Here is a 27,047-nt window from a genome sequence, read left to right on the forward strand (position 1 = left end):
CTTTATATAGACCTTAGTGGTCCCCTAATACTGTATCTGAAGTCTCTTTTATATAGACCTTAGTGGTCCCCTAATACTGTATCTGAAGTCTCTTTTATATAGACCTTAGTGGTCCCCTAATACTGTATCTGAAGTCTCTTTTATATAGACCTTAGTGGTCCCCTAATACTGTATCTGAAGTCTCTTTTATATAGACCTTAGTGGTCCCCTAATACTATATCTGAAGTCTCTTTTATATAGACCTTAGTGGTCCCCTAATACTGTATCTGAAGTCTCTTTTATATAGACCTTAGTGGTCCCCTAATACTGTATCTGAAGTCTCTTTTATATAGACCTTAGTGGTCCCCTAATACTGTATCTGAAGTCTCTTTTATATAGACCTTAGTGGTCCCCTAATACTGTATCTGAAGTCTCTTTTATATAGACCTTAGTGGTCCCCTAATACTGTATCTGAAGTCTCTTTTATATAGACCTTAGTGGTCCCCCTAATACTGTATCTGAAGTCTCTTTTATATAGACCTTAGTGGTCCCCTAATACTGTATCTGAAGTCTCTTTTATATAGACCTTAGTGGTCCCCTAATACTGTATCTGAAGTCTCTTTTATATAGACCTTAGTGGTCCCCTAATACTGTATCTGAAGTCTCTTTTATATAGACCTTAGTGGTCCCCTAATACTGTATCTGAAGTCTCTTGTACCATTCTCAGCCGCTTGTACCCTGGATCTTGTTCTTTCGGTCATGACCCAACCCGGTCATACGCCTTCTCCAGATCCACAAAACACATGTAGACTGGTTGGGCATACTCCCAGGCTCCCTCCAGGATCCTTGCGAGAGTAAAGATCTGGTCCGTTGTTCCACGACCAGGACGGAATCCGCATTGTTCCTCTTCAACCTGAGATTCGACTATCGACCGAACCCTCCTTTCCAGCACCTTGGAGTAGACTTTATGGTTTATGGTATTGTGCTGTACTTTAAGGTAAGATGATGTCATATGTTTGTTTGCCATTATACTGTTATTTTAGTGTTCCTGTCTCCATTATCAACTTATTACTGTAAAACATTAGGGTGCATGCTTGCAAAAAAAAACAAAAACAGTTAATACAATGCAAATTCCAACCACAATGACAAACCAGGGTAAAGCTGAATTTGATAAGAACACAATCACCTTGTTAAATGACCTTTAGGAGCAGGATGGCTGAACCCTAATCCTAACCCTCCTGCCAGAGAGCAGGAGGTACAGCTGCTGTCCTGGGTGAGAGAGGTCAGCAGTGATAGCCCTAGCTCTCCTGAGACAGCGCGTGCTGGCGATGTCTTCTAGCGAGGGTAGGGGACTGCCAGTGATATGTTACTGGTCCAGTGAACTAAGACTAAGGAGGGTTAGGATATATAATTAGGATAGCTTTTATAATTGTACAATCCTCTCAAATTATAGTCCCAGTTTACTACTAACTGGGATGTGTTCAGGACTGCTACCAACAGTCTGGATGAGTACACAGAGGCTGTGACGTCATACATCAGCTTCTGTGAGGACTGCTGTGTTCCATCAAGCACCAGGGTGAGTTATAACAATGACAAACCCTGGTTCACAGCCAAACTCAGAAGCTTAAGGCTGACTAAGGAAGAGGCGTTCAGGAGTGGGGACAAAGACAGATTTAAAGAGTCAAAGTACAACTTTAGCAAGGCAGTGAAGGAGGCTTAACGACGGTACTCTGAGGAGCTCCAACGCCAGTTCTCAGCGAACGACTTTGCGACTGTAAAGGACTTAGGCAGATCACCACCTATAAGCCTAAACCCCCCCCCACTCCTTCAATGACCGACACCTAGCCAACGACCTGAGCGAGGTTCTACTGTCGATTTGAAAGACAAAAGGACAGTCCTGACACCATCCCCTATGACACCTCCCTACAGCTACAGCCACTGTGCTTCACCTCCACCTCCCCCATCTCAGCAGGGTCCTGGGCCTCCCCCACCAATGCCCTCCATAAAGGTCCCCCCCTCCACCCCCCCACTCACCTCAGTGACGACTCTCTCCATCCATGAGAGGGACGTCAACAGACTCTTTAGGAGACAGAACCCCAGGAAAGCTGCTGGACCGGATGCTGTCTCCCCATTCAGCTTGAAGCACTGCGCTGATCAGCTGTCTCCAGTGTTCACAGACATTTTAACACCTCACTGGAGACATGCCACGTGCCAGCCTGCTTCAAGACCTCAACCATAATCCCTGTCCCCAAGAAGTCAAGAACCACAGGACTTAATGACTTCAGACCCGTCGCCCTGACCTCTGTGGTTAAGTCCTTTGAGTGCCTTGTGCTTTCACACCTCAAAGCCATCACCGACCCCCTCCTGGACCCCCTCCTGGACCCCTGCAGTTTGCCTACAGAGCCAATGGGTCTGTAGACGATGCCGTCAACCTGGCCCTCCACTACATCCTCCGGCACCTGGACTCCGCAGGAACCTACGCCAGGATCCTGTTTGTGGACTTCAGCTCTGCCTTTAACACCATCATCCCGGCTCTGCTTCAGGAGAAACTCTCCCAGCTAAGCGTGCCTGACTCCACCTGCAGGTGGATCACTGACTTCCTGTCTGACAGGAAGCAGCATGTGAAGCTGGGGAAACACGTCTCCGACTCACAGACCATCAGCACCGGATCGCCCCAGGGTTGTGTTCTTTCCCCCCTGCTCTTCTCCCTGTACACCAACAGCTGCACCTCCAGTCACCAGTCTGTCAAGCTTCTGAAGTTTGCGGACGACACCTCCCTCATCGGACTCATCTCTGATGGAGACGAGTCCGCCTACAGGTGGGAGGCTGACCACCTGGTGACCTGGTGCAAGCAAAACAAGGAATATCAAGATTAACATACGCTGCACTGTCTTTATATGTAGATCAACAAATGTGTAAAACTATAGACAAAGTTCTATATGATTTTGTGTGGAAAAACCGCACTCACTATCTGAGAAAGTCTGTTTTAATGAATGAGTACAGTAAACGTGGCCTCAATTTCCTGGACTTTAATACCTTAAATAACACTTAAAATTAATTGGATTAAACGTTACTTAAAATGTCCAACTTCCTTGTGGAATTTTATTCCCCATTATGTCTTTTCCTCAGTTGGTGGACTCCAGTTTTTATTGGTATGTACTTATAATATTGACAAAATTCCTCTTAAACGTTCTTCATTTCATAAACAAACGCTGCTGGCTTGGTCTTTGATCTACAAGCATCATTTCTCTCCTCATAGGTTTTATATTTGGAACAACAGATATATTTTGTATAAAAACAGATCCATTTTCTTTCAACAGTGGGTTGACAACATATTGCTTCTAAGCCAATTACTCAACCAGCGCGGTCAGCTTTATAACTACGTTGAGTTTATTCATCACGACGACATCCCTGTCTCTCCGAAGGAGTTCTCTATTGTTTTTGATGCAATACCTTCAGCTGTCGTTGTACTCTTTAAAGGTTTTAATGGAGTTGGTGATCACCCTATACTGTTAAATGTGAAAGAAACAACTGTTGGGAATATTTGTTTTTCACTACAAGCTAAAAGTAAGAATAAGGCAACGCGTCAACTCTTTCAGCAAGACGTTAAGAGTACTCCTGCTGCTTTATCGTACTGGTCTTCATATGTTGACATTTGTTGGGAAAAGGTTTGGCTATTGCCACAAGTTCTTCTTAACCAACAAAGTTAAAGAGATCTCTTTCAAAATGCTCCACAGATTTCACCCAACTAACCATTATCTGCAGAAAATGAAAAAAGACTTTGATATCAGCTGTAGTTTTTGTGGAGAACTAAATGAAACACTGGTCCATCTATTTTGGTCTTTGGAGCAGATTATCACATGTCATTGCTGTTCACATTTACCCTCAATTCACATTACTTTGGGAAAATGTATTGTTTGGATTCACTCAATATGATAGAAAGCTTTATTCTGAGTATTATGTGATCAATTTGATAATTATTTTAACCAAATTTTATTTACATAAGTCAAAGTTTTTGAAAAAGAAGCCAAGCTTGTTGGAGCTGACTGCCAATATTAAACAATACATGTTTCCCATTTCCACCTGTACAAACAAAAAAGCTGTTAGATCATATGACATTTGTAAGCTTTACAAAATATTTGTATGAATTGTTTTTCTTTGTTTTGGTTTTGTTTTCCTTTAGTAACCCCCTGGCTCGTCTAGGACGTAGACTGTTAAGATGTACAGAAGACGTTCCTTCCTACTGTATGGCCACATTCTTCAATAAAGTTTAAAAAAAAAGAAAAGTAACGCTCAGCCATCACCGGGAAAGAGCTTCTAATGACAAACTAATCCAACATAAATTAGCCACAACCAATAAACATAAAAAAGAACATAAATCCCGCCCTTTTCTGCCTCTGATTGGCTAATACTCTTTGCCTTCAATGACGATGGGTTATGACATCAGTGAGCAGCTTTTAGTCTCCGCCCCTCCGGGTTTTTTCCACTTCCTCAAAATACACTGACTGCCACCTCCCAACCAACTCCACTCCACTCCACTCGTAGCGTCAGCTCAAACATCACTGCTTACCTTAGCCAGCCTACTGCATGCACAATATGGCTACAGTGGTGGGACTATCCATGTTTGAAAATACATGTTAATTAATTAAACATTTGAATTGTATTGGTTTACTTTGTACATCAGCAAGCCTGCAATACTATGTGATGTAAGAGCTACCCAGCATAACATGGATATATTACAAGACCAAAACAAGGACTGGTTCTTTTTCTGGTAATTTAACTAATATTAAAACAATTCATATTTATTATTTATCATATTTATTCTTCAGAGGTGTGTGTGTGGTTGCATTTCTTGAGAGGTGACGTCAGGCTGCAGCGTAGACTCGGTATCTCCACGTACCTTTAACACAGAATCATTCTCTCACCTTTAGTGGTGAGAGACACTGACTATGAAAGAGATCAGATCTAATATTAAACATCATTTACTGAAGGATTAGACCTGAACTATTGATGAGTCATGTCAACACGTATCTCAGTGAGGAGGTTCTTCATGTGTTGACTTGTGGGAATAAAGTCCTGTGATATCTGTTAATTAACATCCCTTCTGCAGTGTTACACCTGATGGAGGTCTTTAGAAATACCATGACTTTTATTGATTACTATTTTTATTGTTTTTCAGACCTGATTGTGGTAGTGAACCCTGGAGATGATGTCATTCTGCCGTGTCAGGCTGCTGATTCCTCCATCAGAGCTGTAGAGTGGACCAGACCTGACCTGAAGCCACCAGACTACGTCCTCTTATACAGAGATGGACACCTGGATCCAACCTACCAGCATCCATCCTTTAAGGACAGGGTGGAGCTGGTGGACAGAGATCTGAAGGACGGAGACGTGTCTTTAATTCTGAAGAATGTGAGCAGCATCGACAACGGGACATACGAGTGTCGAGTTAAACCAGGTGGTTCAAAACGTAAAAAGAGAGCCATCATTGACTCTGAGCCAATCAGAACCATCCGTCTGCAGGTTACAGAGCCAGGTGAGTGAGTCTCTCTCTGTGAGTTTTTCTGAGTATCAGGTTGTAGCTGCAGTTTCTAACATCAGAGGATGAAGACTGCTCCACTATCACACATTTACTGACTCATATGTTTATTCATCTTCAGGTTCTGAGAATAGAAACTCCTCTCCTGGAGGCCGATACCATGAACTGACAGCAGCTGTTGCAGGTGGACTGTTTCTTGTAGCTGCTGCAGTGGTTGGTATCCTGATATATAAAAGACGTAACAACATGAGATCAAGACAACCTGCTGCTGCTGATGAAGCAGGAGACGTTCAGCTCCTCTAACAACTCCCAGAGCTCTGAACACCAGACAGTGTTCTCATGTGCTGTATATACAACATGATTCTCATTACTTCTGTGGGTGTGAGGTCAGGTGCAGAGCTGCTATTTGGTCAGTTTGAGTGATTTGATTGTCAGATTTCTTTCAGTTCCCCGTCTTCACCTAACCTAACACCCGTGGTCCTCCATCAGCTGTATCACAACGCTGGTTAACAACTAGTTCAGTCAACCCGGGGTTTTAGCTTTATTAATATCACGTCCCATCAGTCAGGACCAAGATCTGACCATGATTACCCTGGTCCTTTCCATGAACTGTCGTTGCTTTAGCCTGGTATTTCAGTTGCAGCCCTGGCAGTGGGAAGCCAGCGTGAGTGCAAATGTTTAACAAAATTCAAACTGATGTGCGTGTTGGCAACACACGGCTCAAGAAGCTGAGCCGATATGTAATTCCCTCCCCTTACAATCTACATATTTCATAAATATACACATCAGGGAATGCTAACGGGGTGGTCGGGCTCTAAATGTTTTAACTTTGTCTGTCTCTCTCTCTCAGCTCCGCCTGATCTTCTAAGAACGGTGACGCCGTTATCTATGGAGTATTGATTGGTCAGTAGGCGGTGCTTTAACTCCGGTTGATCTCTAATCTCCAACTTAACCTGCTCCCGCCCAGGTTAGGCGTTCAGCATGAGTTACCACGGCGATTGAACCCGATCACAAGTGATCCACCTTCGTAGTACAGAAAACCCTGGGTTGAACCTGAAGTTAGCTCGTTAACGCCGAAGCTCGCTTCGTAGTCCAGGCCTCAGGTGTAGACAGATCTCCAACAGGTCTTCTGTTTGGTGGTTTGGTAATAATTCATTTGATATGGAGGGAATATTAAATGATTGTTTTCTGCTCGGCCGTATGAAGCCTCATGATGCTAAATGTTATATTTCCAGCTGATGATTATATATGAACTCACCTTGAATGGTTTAAACTGAGGAGTTGATAACATTGTGAATATTGTTATTATAAAATCATCTGATGCAGCTCAGAATATCTCAGGAGGACATAGAGGACGAGTCTCTAAATAAGACCTTCAACTGGATTATTATCTACTAAGTATTATTTACATGATGTTTGTTAAAGGAAATGTTATGAAATGTGAACTATACCAAAGTGATGAGCTGTGAAATCAGCTGATAATTATTGAATATGAATGAATGGATGAAATAATAATGATCAGAGACATGATGGAAGTTAATAACTCAGGTTTAACATTCAGATACCTTAATGCGCCTTAAACTGTTTTACTCTTATCTTATATGTATATACTTTATTTTGCTACATTTGGATCCTCAAGTTCTTACTTTTATATATTCATTGTTGTGCGTTTTTTATTCTTTGAACACAAATAAAGCCTTGACCTAAAGCAAATGAGTACAGGACGATGTCAATGAGTACAGGACGATGTCAATGAGTACAAATGTGTACGGGACGATGTCAATGAGTACAGGACGATGTCAATGAGTACAGGACGATGTAATCCTGAGAGATCTGAATCTGACAGAATCATTGGTATCAGCTGAAGAGATTTCTGTCCAACATGTTTTTACAGTAATGCTGCTTTCTCATGTGTGGTATACTACACATATGTGTGTGTGTGTGTGTGTATATATATATATATATATGTGTATATATATACATATATACACATATAATATATATAAATATATATATATATATTTATATGTGTGTGTGTATGTATATATATATATATATATATATATATATATATATATATATATATATATATATATATATATATATATAAAATTGTGTGTGTGTGTGTATATATATACAGTCTGATCTGATCACATTCATACTGGAAGCTGCTCAGTACTACCACAGTCTGATCTGCTGGCCACTGAGCAGCTCCACTGGAGCAGTTGGGGGTTAAGGGCCTTGCTCAAGGGCACCTCAGTGATGGTAATGAGGGAGAAGCGCTGCTCTTTCACTTTCCCCACCTAGACTGTTGGTCTGGGGATTGAACCGACGACCTCCCGCTCCCACTTCATTAACCACTAGGCAACCACTGCCCCTAAAATCCGATGTCATTAAACAGATTTGTCCCACACGGTAGCCTACAGGAAGTTTGACTATTACAGGTAGAGAATGAACACACAGGTGACTGGAAGGGTTGACTGAAACCACAGTGCTGGCTGTACTTTCACGTTTTTGTCCCTGAACTAACGTTCTGTCTTTGTAACACTACAAGGGAGCAACAGATTCTCTGATAATTCAGTGTTTGTTCATCGCCACATCATGTGACCCTCTGACATTGCACATTCTCTATTTCATACATTCAAGAAATAGGCTATTGATGATACCCTATATGAGATATGAATGTACCCTGAGCAGTATATCAGCATAATTCCCAGATCAAAGTAAAATGCAACGAGCTGATTCATTGCTCTGGGCAGCTGAGTGGAAATAGACACATGGCTCAGAAGGATGGAAGAAGACATGTTTCGCGAGAGAACGCAAAACCTATTGCGTGCAGGGACAGACTGGGACCAAAAATCAGACCTGGCATTTTGGCCCAGACCGGCCCACCGCATAAGATCACAAATACCACCCGTCCCTGCGCTCCCCTGAATAAGTATAGCTCCTTAAAACTACTAACGCCATGTAATGAGTAAGCAAGAATCAGTGAGAGTTGACACATTAAATACTAAAAAAAGTGCCATTTATTAATACAATAAAACGGTTTACTCCTCATGAATCATAAAACAAGCTATAGACCCTTTGCAAACACGTGACGACGCCACGACGGACGACAGAATCACGCTCGATGGTGTTTTTTGCCTCCAACGGTGCCTTCCAGGCAGCTAACCCTAACCTTAACCCTAAACATAACCATTGCCACGCTGCCTGGGAGGAGACGTTGGGGGCAAAAAACACCGGAAGCACAAGCTAAACAGTAGTAGTAGAGCAGCGGAAAGTTTCACTAGTTTCAGTCAGTTTAAAATAAATAACACTAAATAAACTGTAATAATAATACTATCTTCTTCTTTATGGCTTCTTCTTTTGAACAACAAGTTGTCGTGCCGTTATTGGTCGAGGTAGGGCATCTGGGAGGTGCTCACAAAGAGCAGTATTTGGAGAAGTTGGAGATATCAGGATAGGATACCAACCTTTACCTTCTTCTTCCTAGGAGGGAGTTTGGTCTCTGTTGTGTTTTCTGCTGCAGAGTGGTTCTGAAATGAATCAACTGTTGGTTTGGACTCTCTGGTGTGTGATGTCATGTGTCTGTTGACATGGTGATGATCTTTATTTTGTAGTCTAAATGTTACTCTAACACAGTGACGGTTGAATTAAAACTCCATAAGTTAAAGAGCTCTGAGCTGTTCCCTGCTGAACTGAACATGTGTAAAGAAAGAGAAGGTGCTGTGCTGCCACCTGCTGGCTGTCTGACTCAACTGATATGATGCTGTCATCCAAACAGAGGTTTACAATCAGCATCTTATTGAAAAAGATAAGGATATGTATATAAAGGGTCTGCTTTCAATGTGTACATTAGTGCAGGAATGTGCAGTTATTGCCCAGGGGTGCAAAAACTTAGTTTTAATACAAAAATATGTGCAAGAGGGAAGATAGTAAGGATGGGTGACCTGGCTGTGTCACGTCGTCTGATGGCTTGTAGGTTTTGAAATATTTAAAGCAGTCTGAGTGTAACAGTGAATATGTCTGGTGTGGAAGAACAACATGAATATCTGCTCATTAAAGATCATCAGACTGGAATCATGAGCTGGTTTCTGTGACTTTTAAACTTAAGAAAGTCGAGTGACTCTTCACCGACTACAGAATCACACCTCAGACGCTCGGCTCTGTAGCTGTTTGTGATTGGTGTAAAGTTTCCAACCGCTGGCTGATGGTGCAGCTGTTTATAGTCTGCGGTGTGTTTGTTCTCTGTTCTCTGCTGAAGAGAAGTGTGGATCTGTTAGCCACAACCAGAACAAATGTTCCATCTGTCAGAGATGTGAAACCCACAGAACCACACGAGGAGACACCAGAGTTTAATGATCCTGCACAGAAACAAGCTCATGAATACAATATATTAATATCAGTAACTAGTTATTATCATTAGACTCTGTTCAGTAGATATTTGTTGGTTGTTGTGCAACGTATGAAACAGTTAGAGGAACACATCTATGACTTAAATAAGAAGCATTGAACGAAACACATCTAAAGAATGCAAACATGCTTTTTGTAGCTGCATTAATCTCATTTAGCCTTAACATCAATCAACATTTATTCATAGTGCTTCACAGCAACCAACAGGTTTCCAAAGTGCTCGAAGGACCAAGAATAAACAACATACCATACAATAAAAAGAGGAAAACATAGAATACAGTAACATCTGAAACTGTTGCATAGAAACAGGAGAAATAAAGAGATAATGCTGCAACGCTGCTGTGCATTAAAAGCCATTCTAAATAAAGAAGTTTTAAGTTTGGATTTCAAAAGAGCGACGTCTGTAATGGTGTGAATACCAGGCGGTAACTTGTTCCAAAGTCTCGGGGCAGCAACTGCAAAAGAGCAACCCCTCCCACAGTTTGTACCTCGACCTTGGGACTTCTAAAGCCAGTTGGTTGGATGACCGGACTGCTATACAGGTACAAATGTAGATGTGAGGGTCTCTGGGGACCAGTGATTGGCCGGCTGGACTCCACTGGTTGGACTGGTGTGATGGTGTTCAGGTCTTCCTCAGTGAGGAGTAGAGGACATCTGGCTCTGCTGGAGGCTCTGAACACAAACAGTTCAAACATTATGAGAAACTATCATAGACAAACTCCATCAGCAGACAAACAGCATTTCTCAACAGTGACTTGTTATTTTTTTCCCGATGAAGACGTGTTACATGTCGGTATTATTCAGGTTTTAGAAGCAGTCTTTGGACATGTATACAGCACATTCAGAATCTGTGTCTCAGTTTGTCTCCTGCATGTTTACGGCTGCATGTAAACAGGAATATGTTGAATATGTACGCCTTGAATATGTAATTCAAGGCGGCTGTGGCTCAGGTGGTAGAGAGGTCGTCTACCAACGGAAGGTCAGTGCTTAGAAGTGTCCTTGGGCAAGACACTGAACCCTGACTTGCTCCAGATGTTGAACCATTGGTGTGTAAATATGGATGTCATGAGAACAGATGTAACTAAACATGCTGGCTGTCTGGGAGTTCCAGGTGAACTCAGGGAAGACGTTACCGTATACTGGCTGTGTGGTGATGCCAGGCTCTTGGTGGTACCGGTAGCGACTACTAGATTTTTGGTATCGTGACATTCCTGTGGGAATGTGTGCAGGTGGCACCTCGTATGACAGCCTCAGTATGTAGCACTGCTAGCTAATATAACATCATAATGTAGCACTGCTAGCTAATATAACATCATAATGTAGCACTGCTAGCTAATATAACATCATAATGTAGCACTGCTAGCTAATATAACATCATAATGTAGCACTGCTAGCTAATATAACATAATGTAGCACTGCTAGCTAATATAATATCATAATGTAGCACTGCTAGCTAATATAACATAATGTAGCACTGCTAGCTAATATAACATAATGTAGCACTGCTAGCTAATATAACATAATGTAGCACTGCTAGCTAATATAACATAATGTAGCACTGCTAGCTGTCTCTGTAATATGAGCATCACTGGACTATATTCTGCACTATGCACATTTATTTATTTATCACTCTTTGTTACCTCCAAATGTACAGTATGTCATCTCTATTCATCCACACCTTACTCATCTGTATATCTGTATTTATATACGGTCTGTTTATATAAGAGTGTTTGTGTAAATATGTCTTTTTTTTATTACTATTAACTGATTTAATTTTCTTGTTCATATACTTTATGTATATATATTTTTCTCCTATGTCTACTTAATGTGTATTTGTGTTATTCTGATGTGTGTACATTGTTTTTCCCCAGTGTGGGATTAATAAAGTCTATCTTATCTTATCCAACAAGTCCTCCACCACTGGAACACTTTGTTAAAATATCCTGTTTTTTAACGGCTACATGTTAACAGTATTATTAGTGGAGTATTCATTTTCATTCCTTTGTCAACAGCTTCTTCAGAATATTTATTCTTTTCTGTAAAACTGAATACTCTGTGCATGTAAACATAGTCAGAGTTGCTTTAGGTGACATGTTCCTTCATCAGCATGAACATACATACATACATACATACATACATGTGTTATGTTTCTAGTGATGAAGACATAGAAGACCAGCTGTACCTTTCTTCCTGTTTGATTTCTTGTCTTTGATCACTATTTGTCCGTAAGAGACGTCTTCTGTTCTCACTCCAGAGTAGATTGCAGCAGGATCGCTCTCTGGAAAAGAAATGACATTGATTATTTAACTTTTACTACAATCAATAATACTATTTTCCATAGTATTAGAAAAGGACTTAATAGCTGATACATTTTAGCAGCAAATTTCAGGATACAGCTTTAAGACACAAGTGTCAAAGTCTACATAAGGGGAAGTACAATGGCAGGGCTTAAATGGAAACCCAGTTCATGTGAAATGGACTTCACACTCACAGAGCCGTTCTTTTTTAGAGACATGTTGACCACAAGAGGAACAAGTCACGGTGTCAACATGTCAGGGTGTCGCACAAACAACACTTGGTTATTAACACACCAAATAATGTGAAAATGTGCCTATTTCCCAGAGAGAGATATACTGAACTAGATTTAGATGAGCATCTTTGTTATGGCGCCATCAATATATCTGCCTAACACAATCTTGACAGCTTGAGCGAGAGATTCGTGCCTCTTGCACCCCGTTTCTATAACTGGCTTTAAGATCAGACCTGAGTGATCAGATCACAAGAGGACAGATCTAAGTACAGCTGAAAACACTCGGCGTGCATAGTCTATATATATATATACATATATCATGTTTTAAAAACCACATTTGGAGGTGGTTTAGGCCGCATGTGTCCAGTGAGGACAGGAATGTGTCCTGGGCCACATTAGGGCCGCCTACTCAACTGTGAGCAGAACTACGCAAAGTACTTCTCATGCCAGAAACCACTAAATTGTGTGTTTAGGATGTTAATATCATACTGTTATTGATGTGTCTTTGTGTTACTGTGCTGCTGCTCTTGGGAGCTCTCTGCAGCGCTGTTCATTGGAAAAGGCAGCCACCGGTATACAGTAACATTAGTTTTAGTAAAATGTCCAATTTCACCAATATGAAGGATATTACTCCAGATATTCCTGCTCCTACGTCATCTCCTTTAGTTATTTATTAGTCTTGCATCGCCAGAGTTACACAGCGTTGTTTTTGCTACGGAGAAAACTGGCAAACTCAACTCAGCCGCTGAAGAATTTCCTATAAATTCTTCACAATAAAAGCCCCCAGAAGAACTGACTGCACCAAGGAGAGGGACATTGTTTCACCAATAATTTGTTTATTTTTGCAAATGTGACGCACACGAAATGTATGGTCACATTTTATGTGAGTTTTATTGTGAGATATTATTTATATGAGAGAAAAATGGTCGATAAGAGCCATAATGGTTCATCATTTATTCCTGGTAAGAGTACAAGGCTCTTTATAATACAGTTATATTATTAAAGCTCAGTTATAGGAGTGAATGAGGATAAATGTAGTAGGACATATTGAAATTGTAAACTGAATCTGTGTTTCATTTGAACGCTAAGGAGAAAGCTAACTAGCTAAGGTATTTTGTTTGTTTTGGGATTTTGGGTTGATGCTAAATGTAGAAAAGAGAGTCTCTCTCCCTCCCTGCAGTGAAGCGTGTGCAGACCACACTCAGCTGAAAGGTTGCTATGAGAAAGAGGAACCTGGACGACCACAGAGCTGTTAGAGCTGTTTAACCACAGGGTACACAACACCCACACTCTCATGACAAGCACCACACGCTATCATCTACTAATAGACTAATAGACCTTACACTGACACTGTTACAATATCCTCATTTTATAACATGCTCTTTTCCCCAAACGTCCTCTCAGGACATTAAAACAAGAACACACGTTTTCTTCTGAAAATCATTAAAACCATCTTTACCTCTGCTCCGTCTGATTGGCTGCTGCAGGTTACGTGATATGGTGACATCACTGTATGTGACGTCATCATCTCCAGCTTCTACTTCAGCTGAAATGAACCAAAGTTAACATCAATTTCAATCAGTTTATCCATTAAAGATGGAAACATGAGGAAGATTATGTGATTGGACCAAAAGGTCCGGAGCATGCTAAAGGGCCCTGGTGGTGAGGATGGTTTGTCAACAACAGAATAGTGATTCATGAGAATCCTAAGAGACATTTGACTTGAAGAAACAGGTGTTTGAACACTTTTCACAACACAATTCTGAAACTGAAAATATTAACAGGAAATGTTGATTTGGAACTGCAGCGCAATATGAGTCTAACTAGACTAACCTCTAGGTTTCCTACGGATGCGTCGTCTCACCAGGAGAACCAGGAGAACCAGGACACCGAATGAAACAGCAGACCCCAACACAAGGGGACGAGAGAAGGGTTGAGGACTTGTAGTCGTGGATTTCTCTAAAATGAACAAAAAATATTTAATTAAAAGCATAGAAATAAAAGTAAGTAGATAACACGTTCAGCTATTTCACTGTTCCTCCTTCAGGACTGGTGGAGGTTGGAGGAGGACTTGTAGTCATGTTCTCTAAAATAAACAAAGGAATATAATTAAAACCAAAGAAATAAAAAGAAGTAGATAACATGTTCAGTCATTTCCAGTGGTGTAGTCTATTTTTTTGTAGTGAGTATACTGTGATTTTCCCCTCCCAGCCTCATACTCGCCTGTACCAGCGCAACGCACTGTGACGTTTCCGAATACGAACTCAGACAGACAGACAGACAGACAGACAGACAGACAGACAAACGTTTCAGTATTGATGGCATTTATTAAAGCCCTGGAAAAACAACACTTAAAGACGAGACAGATTTCACTTTTTGAGAAACGCAACTGAACCTGAATACAACAGGACATCACACAAATGAGCCATTTAATCAGCACCCCTACACTGCCACACAAAACCATGACTAATAACGAGCATCATCATACAAGTTTAGTATCTATTAGTAATAACATCTGCTGAGGAAGCTGTCTGCAGCCCTGCTGGCCGCAGCCTTTCTGTCCCCAAGTCCCACTATCTTCAGTTCCCTAGCCCCGTTTGACTTTTTGTTCCTCCGTTCGTCCCTCCTCCGGTCCCCCTCCGCCCTCCCTGGGTTGACTTTTGTTTGTTTGTTTTAGGGTACTGTCATGGTTGTATGTTCCTGTATATGTTCTGTTTCCTGTTTTATTTTGAAGTCTCTGGCTTTCTGTCTAGTCTTGTTTTACTTCCTGTCGTGTTTTCCCGCCTGTTTGATTGTTCTGCCCAGCCCTAATGTGCTTCACCTGTTTCCCAGCCCTTGTGTCACCTGTCTCTTGTTATCTCATTACCTGGTGTATTTAGTGTCTCTTCTGTCTTTGTCTCTTGTTGGATTATTGTGTGCTGTTTGGTGTTTCTCGTTTGTCCTCGTCAGTGGATTGCTTGCCACTGTTCTGTGTTTTTCCTGTTTCTGTTTTGGGGATTCTGCTTGTACCTGTTTTTGGATTTGCCTTTTGTTCTCGGGACACCTTTTGTTGGTATGGACTTTATTATTTGTTTATTAAATCCTCAAAGCTCATACTGCCTGTCCGTCTCTGCATTTGGGTCCTACATCCTCTGAAACCCTAACAACGCTCACTTACCAGGTAAAAGTAACGTTAGGGTAGAAGTTTCGGGCTGTTTTTTTGGGTAACGGTAACGTTAACCATCGGGTCATCATGATCTGTGGCAGCTGCAGTGTCACCCGACGCGGCAGTAGCTTCAGGGATGGACTTATGAAAACACTGACGTAGTGTTAATTGGGATTGTTTACGTTTCATATCTTGTTACGTTCAAACTCGAGCAGTTGCGAGAAAGGAAAGACCGCGCAAAGAATGACCGCCAAACAACTTGTTGCTTAGTGACGTCGCGTCAGATCCAGGGCACGGCCACTGAAGCCCAAAGGTCCAAATGTCAGTGCTTCACAACACAGACGGGGTGAATGTATGAATGAAAGTGAGACTGTTCTATCACAACGATGTTGTTACGTATCAGTGCGCTTTTGTAAGTGGGTATACGGAAATCCTTGACTTTTCCTAGTGGGTATACGGCGTCTACCTGCGTATCACGTAGACGACACCACTGGTCATTTCACTGTTCTTCCTTTTCTATGTGAAGCTTTAGACTTTTTGGTATAAACGCACGTTTTGGCCGATCGTCCAAACGAGTCCTGTAAACGCACTGCCTGAAGAAACCTGGTCCCAGGGTGAAAAAATTCGAAAACGCTGCTCTTGAGCCTTCGTTTGGACGGCGAAGCCGCATACTTGCGTATCGATGATGTCATCGCCACACCCATGGACCTCTAGCCTTCAACCTCATATCCCGCGACAACAACAATGGCGGACTAGGTGCTTGTGTTGCTGCTGGAGAAGATACTGAGCCTATTAGGGTTACTAGGGCGAAATGTACTGTCTGTTTGTATACAGCACGCAAGCTTTATGTGCACGCTCCGCCTCTTCTTCTCCGTTTGTTGGTGACGTTCTGTAGCAGAAACAGCGCCACCTATAGGCCTGGAATATGAAGTAGTGTGTTGAGTCATTTACAAATGGATCCGTTAAATATGCTTGAAACGATGCCAGGGAAGACGGTGGGGGGATCGTTTTGGTACGTGTGGACGTGGCCTGAATTCCCTTGGTTTAAGAAGAGGTGAAAAGATCAAATAGCAGACGGTGTGTTAGGGTGCTTTCACACCTGAGCTGTTTTAGTTTTTTAACCGTTTTGTACGGGCCGTGCAGTTTAAACCTTACACACAATTTACTGACCTGATTTAAGGGATAATCCATAACCTATTATGACCACACATCATTATAATCTCAAAGACAATGTTTGGTATTTGACAAAGTGCAGTGTGAACACAATCCTAACCAAATGAAAAATGTAACACCGATGCATCTCCACCCCTAAATCACACACAGTCTACCGAACTGTAGGTGTGAAAGCACCCTTAAATGAATGACCTTTAACCTCCTCACCTGTGACAGAGACCCAGCTGGATGGAGACTCTCTATCACTGCTGATGTTGCACTTGTAGAGGCCTTCATCAGACCTGGAAACATTGTGGATGGTCATGTGACCTGCAGGCTCAGTCCTGATGAAGGAGCCATCTTTATAGAAACCAGCTGGGAGGTTGGAGGACGTCTTTGTTTTACAGTGCAGAGTGAGGTCATCTCCCTCCGTCACAGGGAGGACAGGACTCTGCAGGATCACTGGTCCACCTCAACACAGAGACAAACTACAGCATGTCATCCATTCACACACAGCTTCATCAATACTGACTCCCCAGTCTGATCTTACCAGGGACAGTGATGTTGATGCTGTTACTGGTTGCTCCCTCTCTGGACTCACACCAGTAAACTCCACTGTCCTCTGAGACCACGTAGCTGATTTTACAGGAAGAACCAGCAGGTCTTCCCCAGCCATCTCCACACTGAGTCCTGTTGTCTCTGGTCCCGTTCCTCCTCAGAGTCCATCCAGCAGAGCTGTCGTCCTCCTCACAGCTCAGAGAGACAGACTGTCCTTTAAACATCTGAGAGCTGCTGAGACTCACAGTCAAAGAGGCTGGAGGGAGAAAGATGCAGTTATAGAAGATGATTTACATTTTTAGGCTTATTTTGTCCACATTCCTCATATTCCTGCTTTCTCTCTGTCTGCTCACAGCTGAATCCTCTCCTCTGTAAATCAGTCGTAAGCTAACAAACCACTTCTGCATGTTTTTACACACAGCAGAATATCTACATCTGTCTACATGTGTCTTACTGTTTATTAATACTTTGGCTCAATAATCCTGCTGACATCACCATCTTATTACCCATCCTTTAAAAGAATCAGTTCTTCCTCTTTTTCTAGCAGCCGGTGCATCATTTGAAAGGGCTTTTAAAATGGTTTTAAATGTTATCTTCAGTTTTATCTTCCCTCTCCAGTCTGTGATCACTGCGGCTATCAAAACAGCATTTAGTGTTTTAATGTATTCATAAACTCTCCTCCTCAAACCTGGTCTTGTCTATCAGATGTGACAGGAGGAGTGTACTGACCTTGGTTTGTTCTGCTGGTCAGCAGTGAAGTCAGAACTGAAGAGAAATCAATATCAGGTTAGTTTGAGCTTTAACGTGGAACAAGACATCAACAGAAAACACGCAGAGAGAGATATCTCTCTCTCTCGCTCTCTCGCTCTCTTAAACAAATATCAATAAGAGGATTGATCCCTGGTCAGATCTACTGGCTGTAGGCCTATTTAAGGTCTTTTACATCCTGCAGCAGACTGCTAGTCGTAGCCATTATGCTAACTAGAGCTGGTTTTCATTCATTATTATGGATCCCACGTAACTTCTAGGACAGACCCGCCCTATGAAGCAGCTCAAGTGGTTTAATGTTAGCATAGCTGATTGGTCAGGTGATAGGACCTGTACAAATGGGGTTACGTTACCTTGCGTAAGCATGGACGCCTGACCAATAGTAGCGTGTGAATGCTATTGATGGGTTAGGGTTAGGAGTCGCTTTTGGGACGAAAATACAGGAAATTTATTTGATTTTATTTAAAAGTTAACATTAACCCTGTTATGTATAAGAACAAGGAGAGATGCATTGTACCAGGTGGTAACATCTAAATAAATGTTGATAGGTATCAAAGCTGTATCCAGCTTCTCTGCTGCAGCCGACTGGCAGAAAGAATCGTGCTGTGATCACCAAAGATGCTTCCCATTGAAATACATTAGTTTAGAAAACATGCTGATCATCACGAAAAACACTAAATAAACGTGTCTGTGTACACAAAACTGCTGTGAGACTGGGTTGCTAATTTGCATTGTTTTACCAACCAGCAGAATTTGAAGCCTTTTTAATAGCAGTACTCTTAATTAAATCATGAATTCCTGTTATTTCAACTGATAAACCCTGAAACATGAAGCTGAACTTACCCAGCAGCAGCTGCAGAGATGAGTCCTCCATTTGAGATGTTGGTCATATGAGATCAGCACATTAGTGTCTAACCAGTCACACCGAGTAAAGCCCTCCTCCTTCCTCGTCACGTGTCACTGTTGGCATTTTCAGGAAATAGTTTTTTTTCTATTTTGTATTTGCACGTCAGAAAATATTAGGTAAGAGAAAACGTATGGCCTTTGAAACACCTCAAAATGAACAAAATAACAGGTTGTGAACAGCTGTTATCAGAATCTCAGTATCATCTAGCTCAGGGGTCCCCTAACCTGAAAGAGACACGAGCAGGGACCCCCGACTACATATACTGTATGGAGTTTTATATTAAACTAGGCCTACCATAACGTGTAGTGTAACCTGTTATGGTGCCCTGCAATACTAAGCTACTATTTACATATTCATATATCTACAGCGTCGCCTATTTTTTGCCAGCTTTCCTTCCTGCGTTTAGCCTGTAAAACCGTGTCTGTGTTCTGGTAGATGTTTGTGATTGGTCGTGCTGATTGAACTAGTTGTTAACCAGCGTCGTGACACAGCTTATGGAGGACCACTGTTGTTAGGTTAGGTGAAGACGGGGAACTGAAAGAAGGACATGTTGATCTGGATTCATAGTACAGGCCTCAGGTGGAAAAGCACAGACAACACACTGACAAACACAGACACACAGGAAAAAACACCCAAAACAGGGTGGAGAGAGAGCTGACCATAACACCTTTGTCAAATTAGCTTCAAAGCCCAGCGCACTTCCTGGGAGCCTGGGATGGATAAACAACCACAAGACTCTCACCCAGGAGGCCGCTGTTTGTGTACTGTGTAAAACCAAAGGTCAACATTAACTTATTGTAAGTTTAGTTACGTACGTAACCTACTTCAGTAACGTCACATTCAAAACAATCACAGATGTAGGCCTACTTAATTAAACCCAAATCACAACCTTATCCTAACCAAGTAGTTTTGTCGTCCAATCCTAATGCTACCCTGCATGTTGAAAAAGACGGTAAAAGGGTTCTAATGGAGTGGTCTCTGCATGAGCTGGATGAAAGAAGGTGATCATGCTGATATGTCTTTAATGTGCTGAAAAAAGAGGGTTTAATTGAACATGAGACCGAGATTCTTCCATTGAGATATTACACAGTTGTCGAGTTACTATTACTTAATCAAACTGGGGTCTATGTCCAGCAGTGACGGGTCTTCACAGCAGACAGGCAGACATCTAACTAAACAGATTGGTCCTAGACAGCTGGTTGAAAGAGCTGGAGGTGAACAGTTAGACTCACTCTGAGTCCAGCAGAGGGCAGCGTGGACCAGGGAGACCTTCAGATCTGTTCTCAGGGTGGAGGAGGTGGAGCCAACATTAGTCTCTTATCAGACCTGTTGCAGTGGCTCAACACTTCATAACCTGTTTATAGGTGGCCTTTATAATCCACTGCAGCACTCAGTGTCCAGTTTATTAGGTACAGCTAGAATCAAGTGTAATACAACAGTAATTCAGTTTGTGTTAAATGACTGTGTTATATATATAAATAGCTTGAGGATGTAGTATGTGTGGCTGTTTAACTGTATTGTGTTACAGTGACAGGTGTTTCTATTTATCAACCCCGTTTATACCAATGAGGTAAATAACTAAATAACGTATCATTTTTAATAAACTGAATTACATATGTGTATAACAAAGTGTTTTTTTCTAATAAGTATCTTCTGTTAATAAGAAGTTGACCCTCTGTTGCTGCTCTTGCTAAATGTATTCAAATATTAAGAGTGACACGTCAGTCCTAAAGTACTTTTGCTTTTCGAATCCTTCAGATTCATCTGTCCTCCTGTCACCCGCGCTGTTAGTCCCACCCTCTCATTCAAATACAAACCAGACTGCATACCAACCCCGTCACTAGTGCAGTGTCGGGGAAATGAGCTCAAGATCTACTGACAGAGAGAACAGTGTTGGGATACAGAGACGACTGCGGATCACCAATCAATCATCTAATGCCTCCATTAATACTCCTGTTGATCCTTGTGGCTGAAGCAGCTTCTGGTAAATATCAGCTTTGATTGTGAAAAGATTAATGTAGACTTTAAAGGTTTGAAAGGAAATGTGAATATGTTTTTAAGTATGAATAGTGCACATTTAAGTGCATTTCCTTACACAGTAATGGGTTTGTGATTCATAAGTGTTGTGTTCAACTTTCTCAGTAACTTACTACACACAAAATGTTACAACGGTCTTAGTTGTCTAAATATGGAGAGAGAGAGAGAGACCTATACTGTAGAGAGGAGGAGGGGAGAGAGAGGAAGGGAGGGACCTAGACTGTAGAGAGGAGGAGGGGAGAGAGAGAGGAAGGGAGGGACTGTAAACTGTAGAGAGGAGGAGGAGGCTAGAGAGAGAGGAAGGGAGGGACCTAGACTGTAGAGAGGAGGAGGAGGCTAGAGAGAGAGGAAGGGAGGGACCTAGACTGTAGAGAGGAGGAGGAGGCTAGAGAGAGGAAGGGAGGGACCTAGACTGTATGTCGACCCATGGGTTGAAGGGCTCGATAAAAGACATATTTCCCCTATTATTGTGTCATTCACTGACAACAGACGAGGAGAAGGAAGTGGTTCAGTGTTACCTCTAAATAATATCATCACACCTTTGGGAATGGCATCCATTACAATAGCAAACTACTTTGGGGGGACAGGGATGTTATAGAAGGACACTAATTCAGAGTCATTCATTAGAAGACCATCTGCATTGAATAACTTTGACAAATGATATATTATTGTTAAAACAACTCTTGAAAAATGAGGATTTGTTTTTGACTAATATGTCATTTAAACGTCTTTTTCTGCGCTAGTTGTAGTTTTCATTGTTTAACATAATTGCCGATTGGAATATATCTGTTCACGGATAGGTTTATCCATTACAGTTTTATCCACGTTACGTTTAGTAACATTTATTCATGTCACGCTGATAAAATATCTGCAGTTTCCCCAAATAATTTAACTTTCTTGATGCAATTTGTGGTAGCTAGCTAGCTAGCTATTTGACTAGTTAGCGAGCAAGCAAGCAAGCTAACATTAGCCAGCAGCTAAAACCACAATATCACAATATATTTCACGTCAGTGTAACTTTTTCGATGTTTTCAGCACCGGGGGGGAGAGGGTTTGGTCGTTTTTAGACATTTTAATGCAGAAATGTTACATATTGTACCTTTAAGGCTGATTTATGGTTCTGTGGAGGGGGAATGCAACGCTACCAAGCCACAGCCGAGCGCCATAACGTGTAGTTAACATTTTTTGAGAAGTGACGTCAGGCTCGGTATCTCCACGTACCTCCGTACGTAGCCACGGCCTAGATTTAATCATGTCAACACGTATCTCAGTGAGGAGGTTCTTCATGTGTTGACTTGTGGGAATAAAGTCCTGTGATATCTGTTAATTAACATCCCTTCTGCAGTGTTACACCTGATGGAGGTCTTTAGAAATACCATGACTTTTATTGATTACTATTTATTGTTTTTCAGACCTGATTGTGGTAGTGAACCCTGGAGATGATGTCACTCTGCCGTGTCAGGCTGCTGATTCCTCCATCAGAGCTGTAGAGTGGACCAGACCTGACCTGGAGCCAGATACCGTCCTCTTATACAGAGACGGACGCTTGACTCCAACCTACCAGCATCCATCCTTTAAGGACAGGGTGGAGCTGGTGGACAGAGATCTGAAGGACGGAGACGTGTCTTTAAGTCTGAAGAATGTGAGAAGCATCGACGCTGGAACATACGAGTGTCGAGTTAAAACTGGTGATACTGACCAAATCAGACTCATCAGAACCGTCCGTCTGCAGGTTCCAGGTGAGGTATTCTCTCTCTGTGAGTTTTTCTGAGTATCAGGTTGTAGCTGCAGCTCCTCTAGAGTCTCCCATGATGAGTCAGACAGAGAGAATCAGTTCAGATCTCAACATTTAGGGAATATTTTACTCCTGTAAAAGTACTGTAAGAAAAGTTACCTTCAACTTAAAGTACTTCTTACTTTCAATACACTTTCCTCAAGTAACAACAAAACAGTAGGTCAAAAGAAATGTAAACACATCAGAATAACACAAATACACATTAAATAGACATAAGATGAAAATATACAGAAAGTATTATAAGAAATACAATTAATAGAATAAGTAGAATTAGTTATAATAATAATAGTAATCATTAAAAAAAATGTAAACACCCTTATATAAACATACAGTATACTGTACACAAATATACAGATGAGTAAGGTTGTTGTTGTTGTTGTTAAGGAGAAACAGAAATCTACAAATAATTTGTGGAATCTGAAATTGAAAGTCATGAATAACAAAAGGAAGAATGACGATATGTTCTTTTTGACTAAGAAGAATAGAAATACGGATATCTGCAATATATATATATCCAGTATAACTACTAAATGTTAAAACGGCTTGCCTGTGATGAGCTGCGTTGTGATTGGTGGATTTAAACAATAGGAAACAGATGTTTTAAACCACCGTGGTGCTGCAGTCACACACACACATATATATATAACAGTTTTATATCTATGAGAGCAGCAACACGTTTCCTACAGCAGGACACCTGGAGTCTGTTGTTCTGTTTTAGAGACGCTGACGGAGGAAGAGATCAGATCAGCTGTTCTAATCTAAGGAGATGCTAAGACTTGAACTATTGATTAGAAGTTGATCAGCTTCATGTGTCTCAACAACAACTGTTGACCTTGTGCGAATAAAGTCCTGTGATATCTCTGCAGGGACACACCTGTAGAGAACTGTTGAAATAACATGACTTTTTATTATTAATAGTAGTTTATTATTGTTTTTCAGACCTGATTGTGGTACCAGTGAACCCTGGAGATGATGTCATTCTGCCGTGTCAGGCTGCTGATTCCTCCATCAGAGCTGTAGAGTGGACCAGACCTGACCTGGAGCCAGACTACGTCCTCTTATACAGAGATGGACGCTTGGATTCAGAACTCCAGCATCCATCCTTTAAGGACAGGGTGGAGCTGGTGGACAGAGATCTGAAGGACAGAGACGTGTCTTTAACTCTGAAGAATGTGAGAAGCATCGACGTTGGAACATACGAGTGTCAAGTTAAAACTGGTGATACTGACCAAATCAGACTCAGAACCGTCCGTCTGCAGGTTCCAGGTGAGGTATTCTCTCTCTGTGAGTTTTTCTGAGTATCAGGTTGTAGCTGCAGCTCCTCTAGAGTCTCCCATGATGAGTCAGACAGAGAGAATCAGTTCAGATCTCAACATTTAGGGAATATTTTACTCCTGTAAAAGTACTGTAAGAAAAGTTACCTTCAACTTAAAGTACTTCTTACTTTCAATACGCTTTCCTCAAGTAACAACAAAACAGTAGGTCAAAAGAAATGTAAACACATCAGAATAACACAAATACACATTAAATAGACATAAGATGAAAATATACAGAAAGTATTATAAGAAATACAATTAATAGAATAAGTAGAATTAGTTATAATAATAGTAGTAATCATTAAAAAAAATGTAAACACCCTTATATAAACATACAGTATACTGTACACAAATATACAGATGAGTAAGGTTGTTGTTGTTGTTGTTGTTGTTGTTGTTGTTAAGGAGAAACAGAAATCTACAAATAATTTGTGGAATCTGAAATTGAAAGTCATGAATAACAAAAGGAAGAATGACGATATGTTCTTTTTGACTAAGAAGAATAGAAATACGGATAGCTGCAATATATATATATATCCAGTATAACTACTAAATGTTAAAACGGCTTGCCTGTGATGAGCTGCGTTGTGATTGGTGGATTTAAACAATAGGAAACAGATGTTTTAAACCACCGTGGTGCTGCAGTCACACACACACACACACACATATATATATAACAGTTTTATATCTATGAGAGCAGCAACACATTTCCTACAGCAGGACACCTGGAGTCTGTTGTTCTGTTTTAGAGACGCTGACGGAGGAAGAGATCAGATCAGATCAGCTGTTCTAATCTAAGGAGATGCTAAGACTTGAACTATTGATTAGAAGTTGATCAGCTTCATGTGTCTCAACAACAACTGTTGACCTTGTGCGAATAAAGTCCTGTGATATCTCTGCAGGGACACACCTGTAGAGAACTGTTGAAATAACCTGACTTTTTATTATTAATAGTAGTTTATTATTGTTTTTCAGACCTGATTGTGGTAGTGAACCCTGGAGATGATGTCATTCTGCCGTGTCAGGCTGCTGATTCCTCCATCAGAGCTGTAGAGTGGACCAGACCTGACCTAGAGCCAGATACCGTCCTCTTATACAGAGATGGACGCTTGACTCCAGACGACCAGCATCCATCCTTTAAGGACAGGGTGGAGCTGGTGGACAGAGATCTGAAGGACGGAGACGTGTCTTTAATTCTGAAGAATGTGAGCAGCATCGACGTTGGAACATACGAGTGTCGAGTTAAAACTGGTGATACTGACCAAATCAGACTCATCAGAACCGTCCGTCTGCAGGTTCAAGGTGAGGTATTCTCTCTCTGTGAGTTTTTCTGAGTATCAGGTTGTAGCTGCAGCTCCTCTAGAGTCTCCCATGATGAGTCAGAGAGAATCAGTTCAGATCTCAACATTTAGGGAATATTTTACTCCTGTAAAAGTACTGTAAGAAAAGTTACCTTCAACTTAAAGTACTTCTTACTTTCAATACACTTTCCTCAAGTAACAACAAAACAGTAGGTCAAAAGAAATGTAAACACATCAGAATAACACAAATACACATTAAATAGACATAAGATGAAAATATACAGAAAGTATTATAAGAAATACAATTAGTAGATTAAGTAGAATTAGTTATAATAATAATAGTAATCATTAAAAAAATGTAAACACCCTTATATGAACATACAGTATAATGTACACAAATATACAGATGAGTAAGGTTGTTGTTGTTGTTGTTGTTGTTAAGGAGAAACAGAAATCTACAAATAATTTGTGGAATCTGAAATTGAAAGTCATGAATAACAAAAGGAAGAATGACGATATGTTCTTTTTGACTAAGAAGAATAGAAATACGGATATCTGCAATATATATATATATATCCAGTATTACTACTAAATGTTAAAACGGCTTGCCTGTGATGAGCTGCGTTGTGATTGGTGGATTTAAACAATAGGAAACAGATGTTTTAAACCACCGTGGTGCTGCAGTCACACACACACACACACACATATATATAACAGTTTTATATCTATGAGAGCAGCAACACATTTCCTACAACAGGACACCTGGAGTCTGTTGTTCTGTTTTAGAGATGCTGACGGAGGAAGAGATCAGATCAGATCAGCTGTTCTAATCTAAGGAGATGCTAAGACTTGAACTATTGATTAGAAGTTGATCAGCTTCATGTGTCTCAACAACAACTGTTGACCTTGTGCGAATAAAGTCCTGTGATATCTCTGCAGGGACACACCTGTAGAGAACTGTTGAAATAACCTGACTTTTTTATTATTAATAGTAGTTTATTATTGTTTTTCAGACCAATCTGTGGTAGTGAACCCTGGAGATGATGTCATTCTGCCGTGTCAGGCTGCTGATTCCTCCATCAGCTCTGTAGAGTGGACCAGAGTTGACCTGAAGCCAGACTACGTCCTCTTATACAGAGATGGACACTTGAATACAACCCACCAGCATCCATCCTTTAAGGACAGGGTGGAGCTGGTGGACAGAAAGCTGAAGAATGGAGACGTGTCTTTAATTCTGAAGAATGTGAGCAGCAATGACAACGGAACATATGAGTGTCGTTTTGCACCAGGTGGTCTCAGACGTGAAAAGAGAGCCATCATCGACTCTGAGCCAATCAGAACCATCCGTCTGCAGGTTACAGAGCCAGGTGAGTGAGTCTCTCTCAGTGAGTTTTTCTGAGTATCAGGTTGTAGCTGCAGTTTCAAACATCAGAGAGGATGAAGACTGCTCCACTATCACACATTTACTGACTCATATGTTTATTCATCTTCAGGTTCTGAGAATAGAAACTCCTCTCCTGGAGACCATACCTTGGACTGGCAGTAGCTGTTGCAGTTGCACTGGTTCTTGTAGCTGCTGCAGTGGTCGGTGTCCTGATATATAAAAA

General features: G+C 41.2%; 2 protein-coding genes across 9 annotated transcripts; one reads left to right on the plus strand and one right to left on the minus strand.

Annotated features, from left to right (window-relative positions):
- Nucleotides 1-4,861: 4,861 nt before the first annotated feature.
- LOC144514362 (butyrophilin-like protein 2) lies at nt 4,862-27,040 on the plus strand. Of its 6 annotated transcripts, none has more exons than XM_078245508.1 (6): nt 4,869-5,515; nt 22,441-22,767; nt 23,763-24,089; nt 25,115-25,434; nt 26,795-26,807; nt 26,934-27,040. In XM_078245508.1, exons 1-6 carry the CDS (start codon nt 5,101-5,103, stop codon nt 26,984-26,986), a joined length of 1,455 nt encoding a protein of 484 aa, XP_078101634.1. In that variant the 5' UTR covers nt 4,869-5,100; the 3' UTR covers nt 26,987-27,040. The 6 variants fall into 6 exon arrangements, with proteins under 6 accessions (XP_078101632.1, XP_078101631.1, XP_078101633.1 ...); XM_078245504.1 differs by having other exon boundaries at nt 4,871-5,515; nt 25,115-25,441; nt 26,454-26,807; XM_078245509.1 differs by lacking the exon at nt 4,869-5,515 and adding an exon at nt 20,798-20,975 and having other exon boundaries at nt 25,115-25,441; nt 26,454-26,807.
- On the minus strand, nt 9,856-20,325 carry LOC144514364 (low affinity immunoglobulin gamma Fc region receptor II-c-like). 3 transcript variants are annotated; one of them, XM_078245512.1, is made up of 10 exons: nt 20,224-20,323; nt 18,928-19,044; nt 18,046-18,081; nt 17,309-17,572; nt 16,987-17,229; nt 14,295-14,420; nt 13,921-14,007; nt 12,114-12,209; nt 10,549-10,603; nt 9,856-10,459 (listed from the first exon to the last, which is right to left on the minus strand). In XM_078245512.1, exons 2-9 carry the CDS (start codon nt 18,956-18,958, stop codon nt 10,554-10,556), a joined length of 933 nt encoding a protein of 310 aa, XP_078101638.1. In that variant the 5' UTR covers nt 18,959-19,044; nt 20,224-20,323; the 3' UTR covers nt 9,856-10,459; nt 10,549-10,553. The 3 variants fall into 3 exon arrangements, with proteins under 3 accessions (XP_078101638.1, XP_078101636.1, XP_078101639.1); XM_078245510.1 differs by having other exon boundaries at nt 9,856-10,603; nt 20,224-20,321; XM_078245513.1 differs by lacking the exon at nt 13,921-14,007 and having other exon boundaries at nt 9,856-10,603; nt 20,224-20,325.
- Nucleotides 27,041-27,047: the final 7 nt, after the last annotated feature.

This window comes from Sander vitreus, unplaced genomic scaffold (genome assembly GCF_031162955.1).
Source record: "Sander vitreus isolate 19-12246 unplaced genomic scaffold, sanVit1 ctg553_0, whole genome shotgun sequence".
Classification (NCBI taxonomy): domain Eukaryota; kingdom Metazoa; phylum Chordata; class Actinopteri; order Perciformes; family Percidae; genus Sander; species Sander vitreus.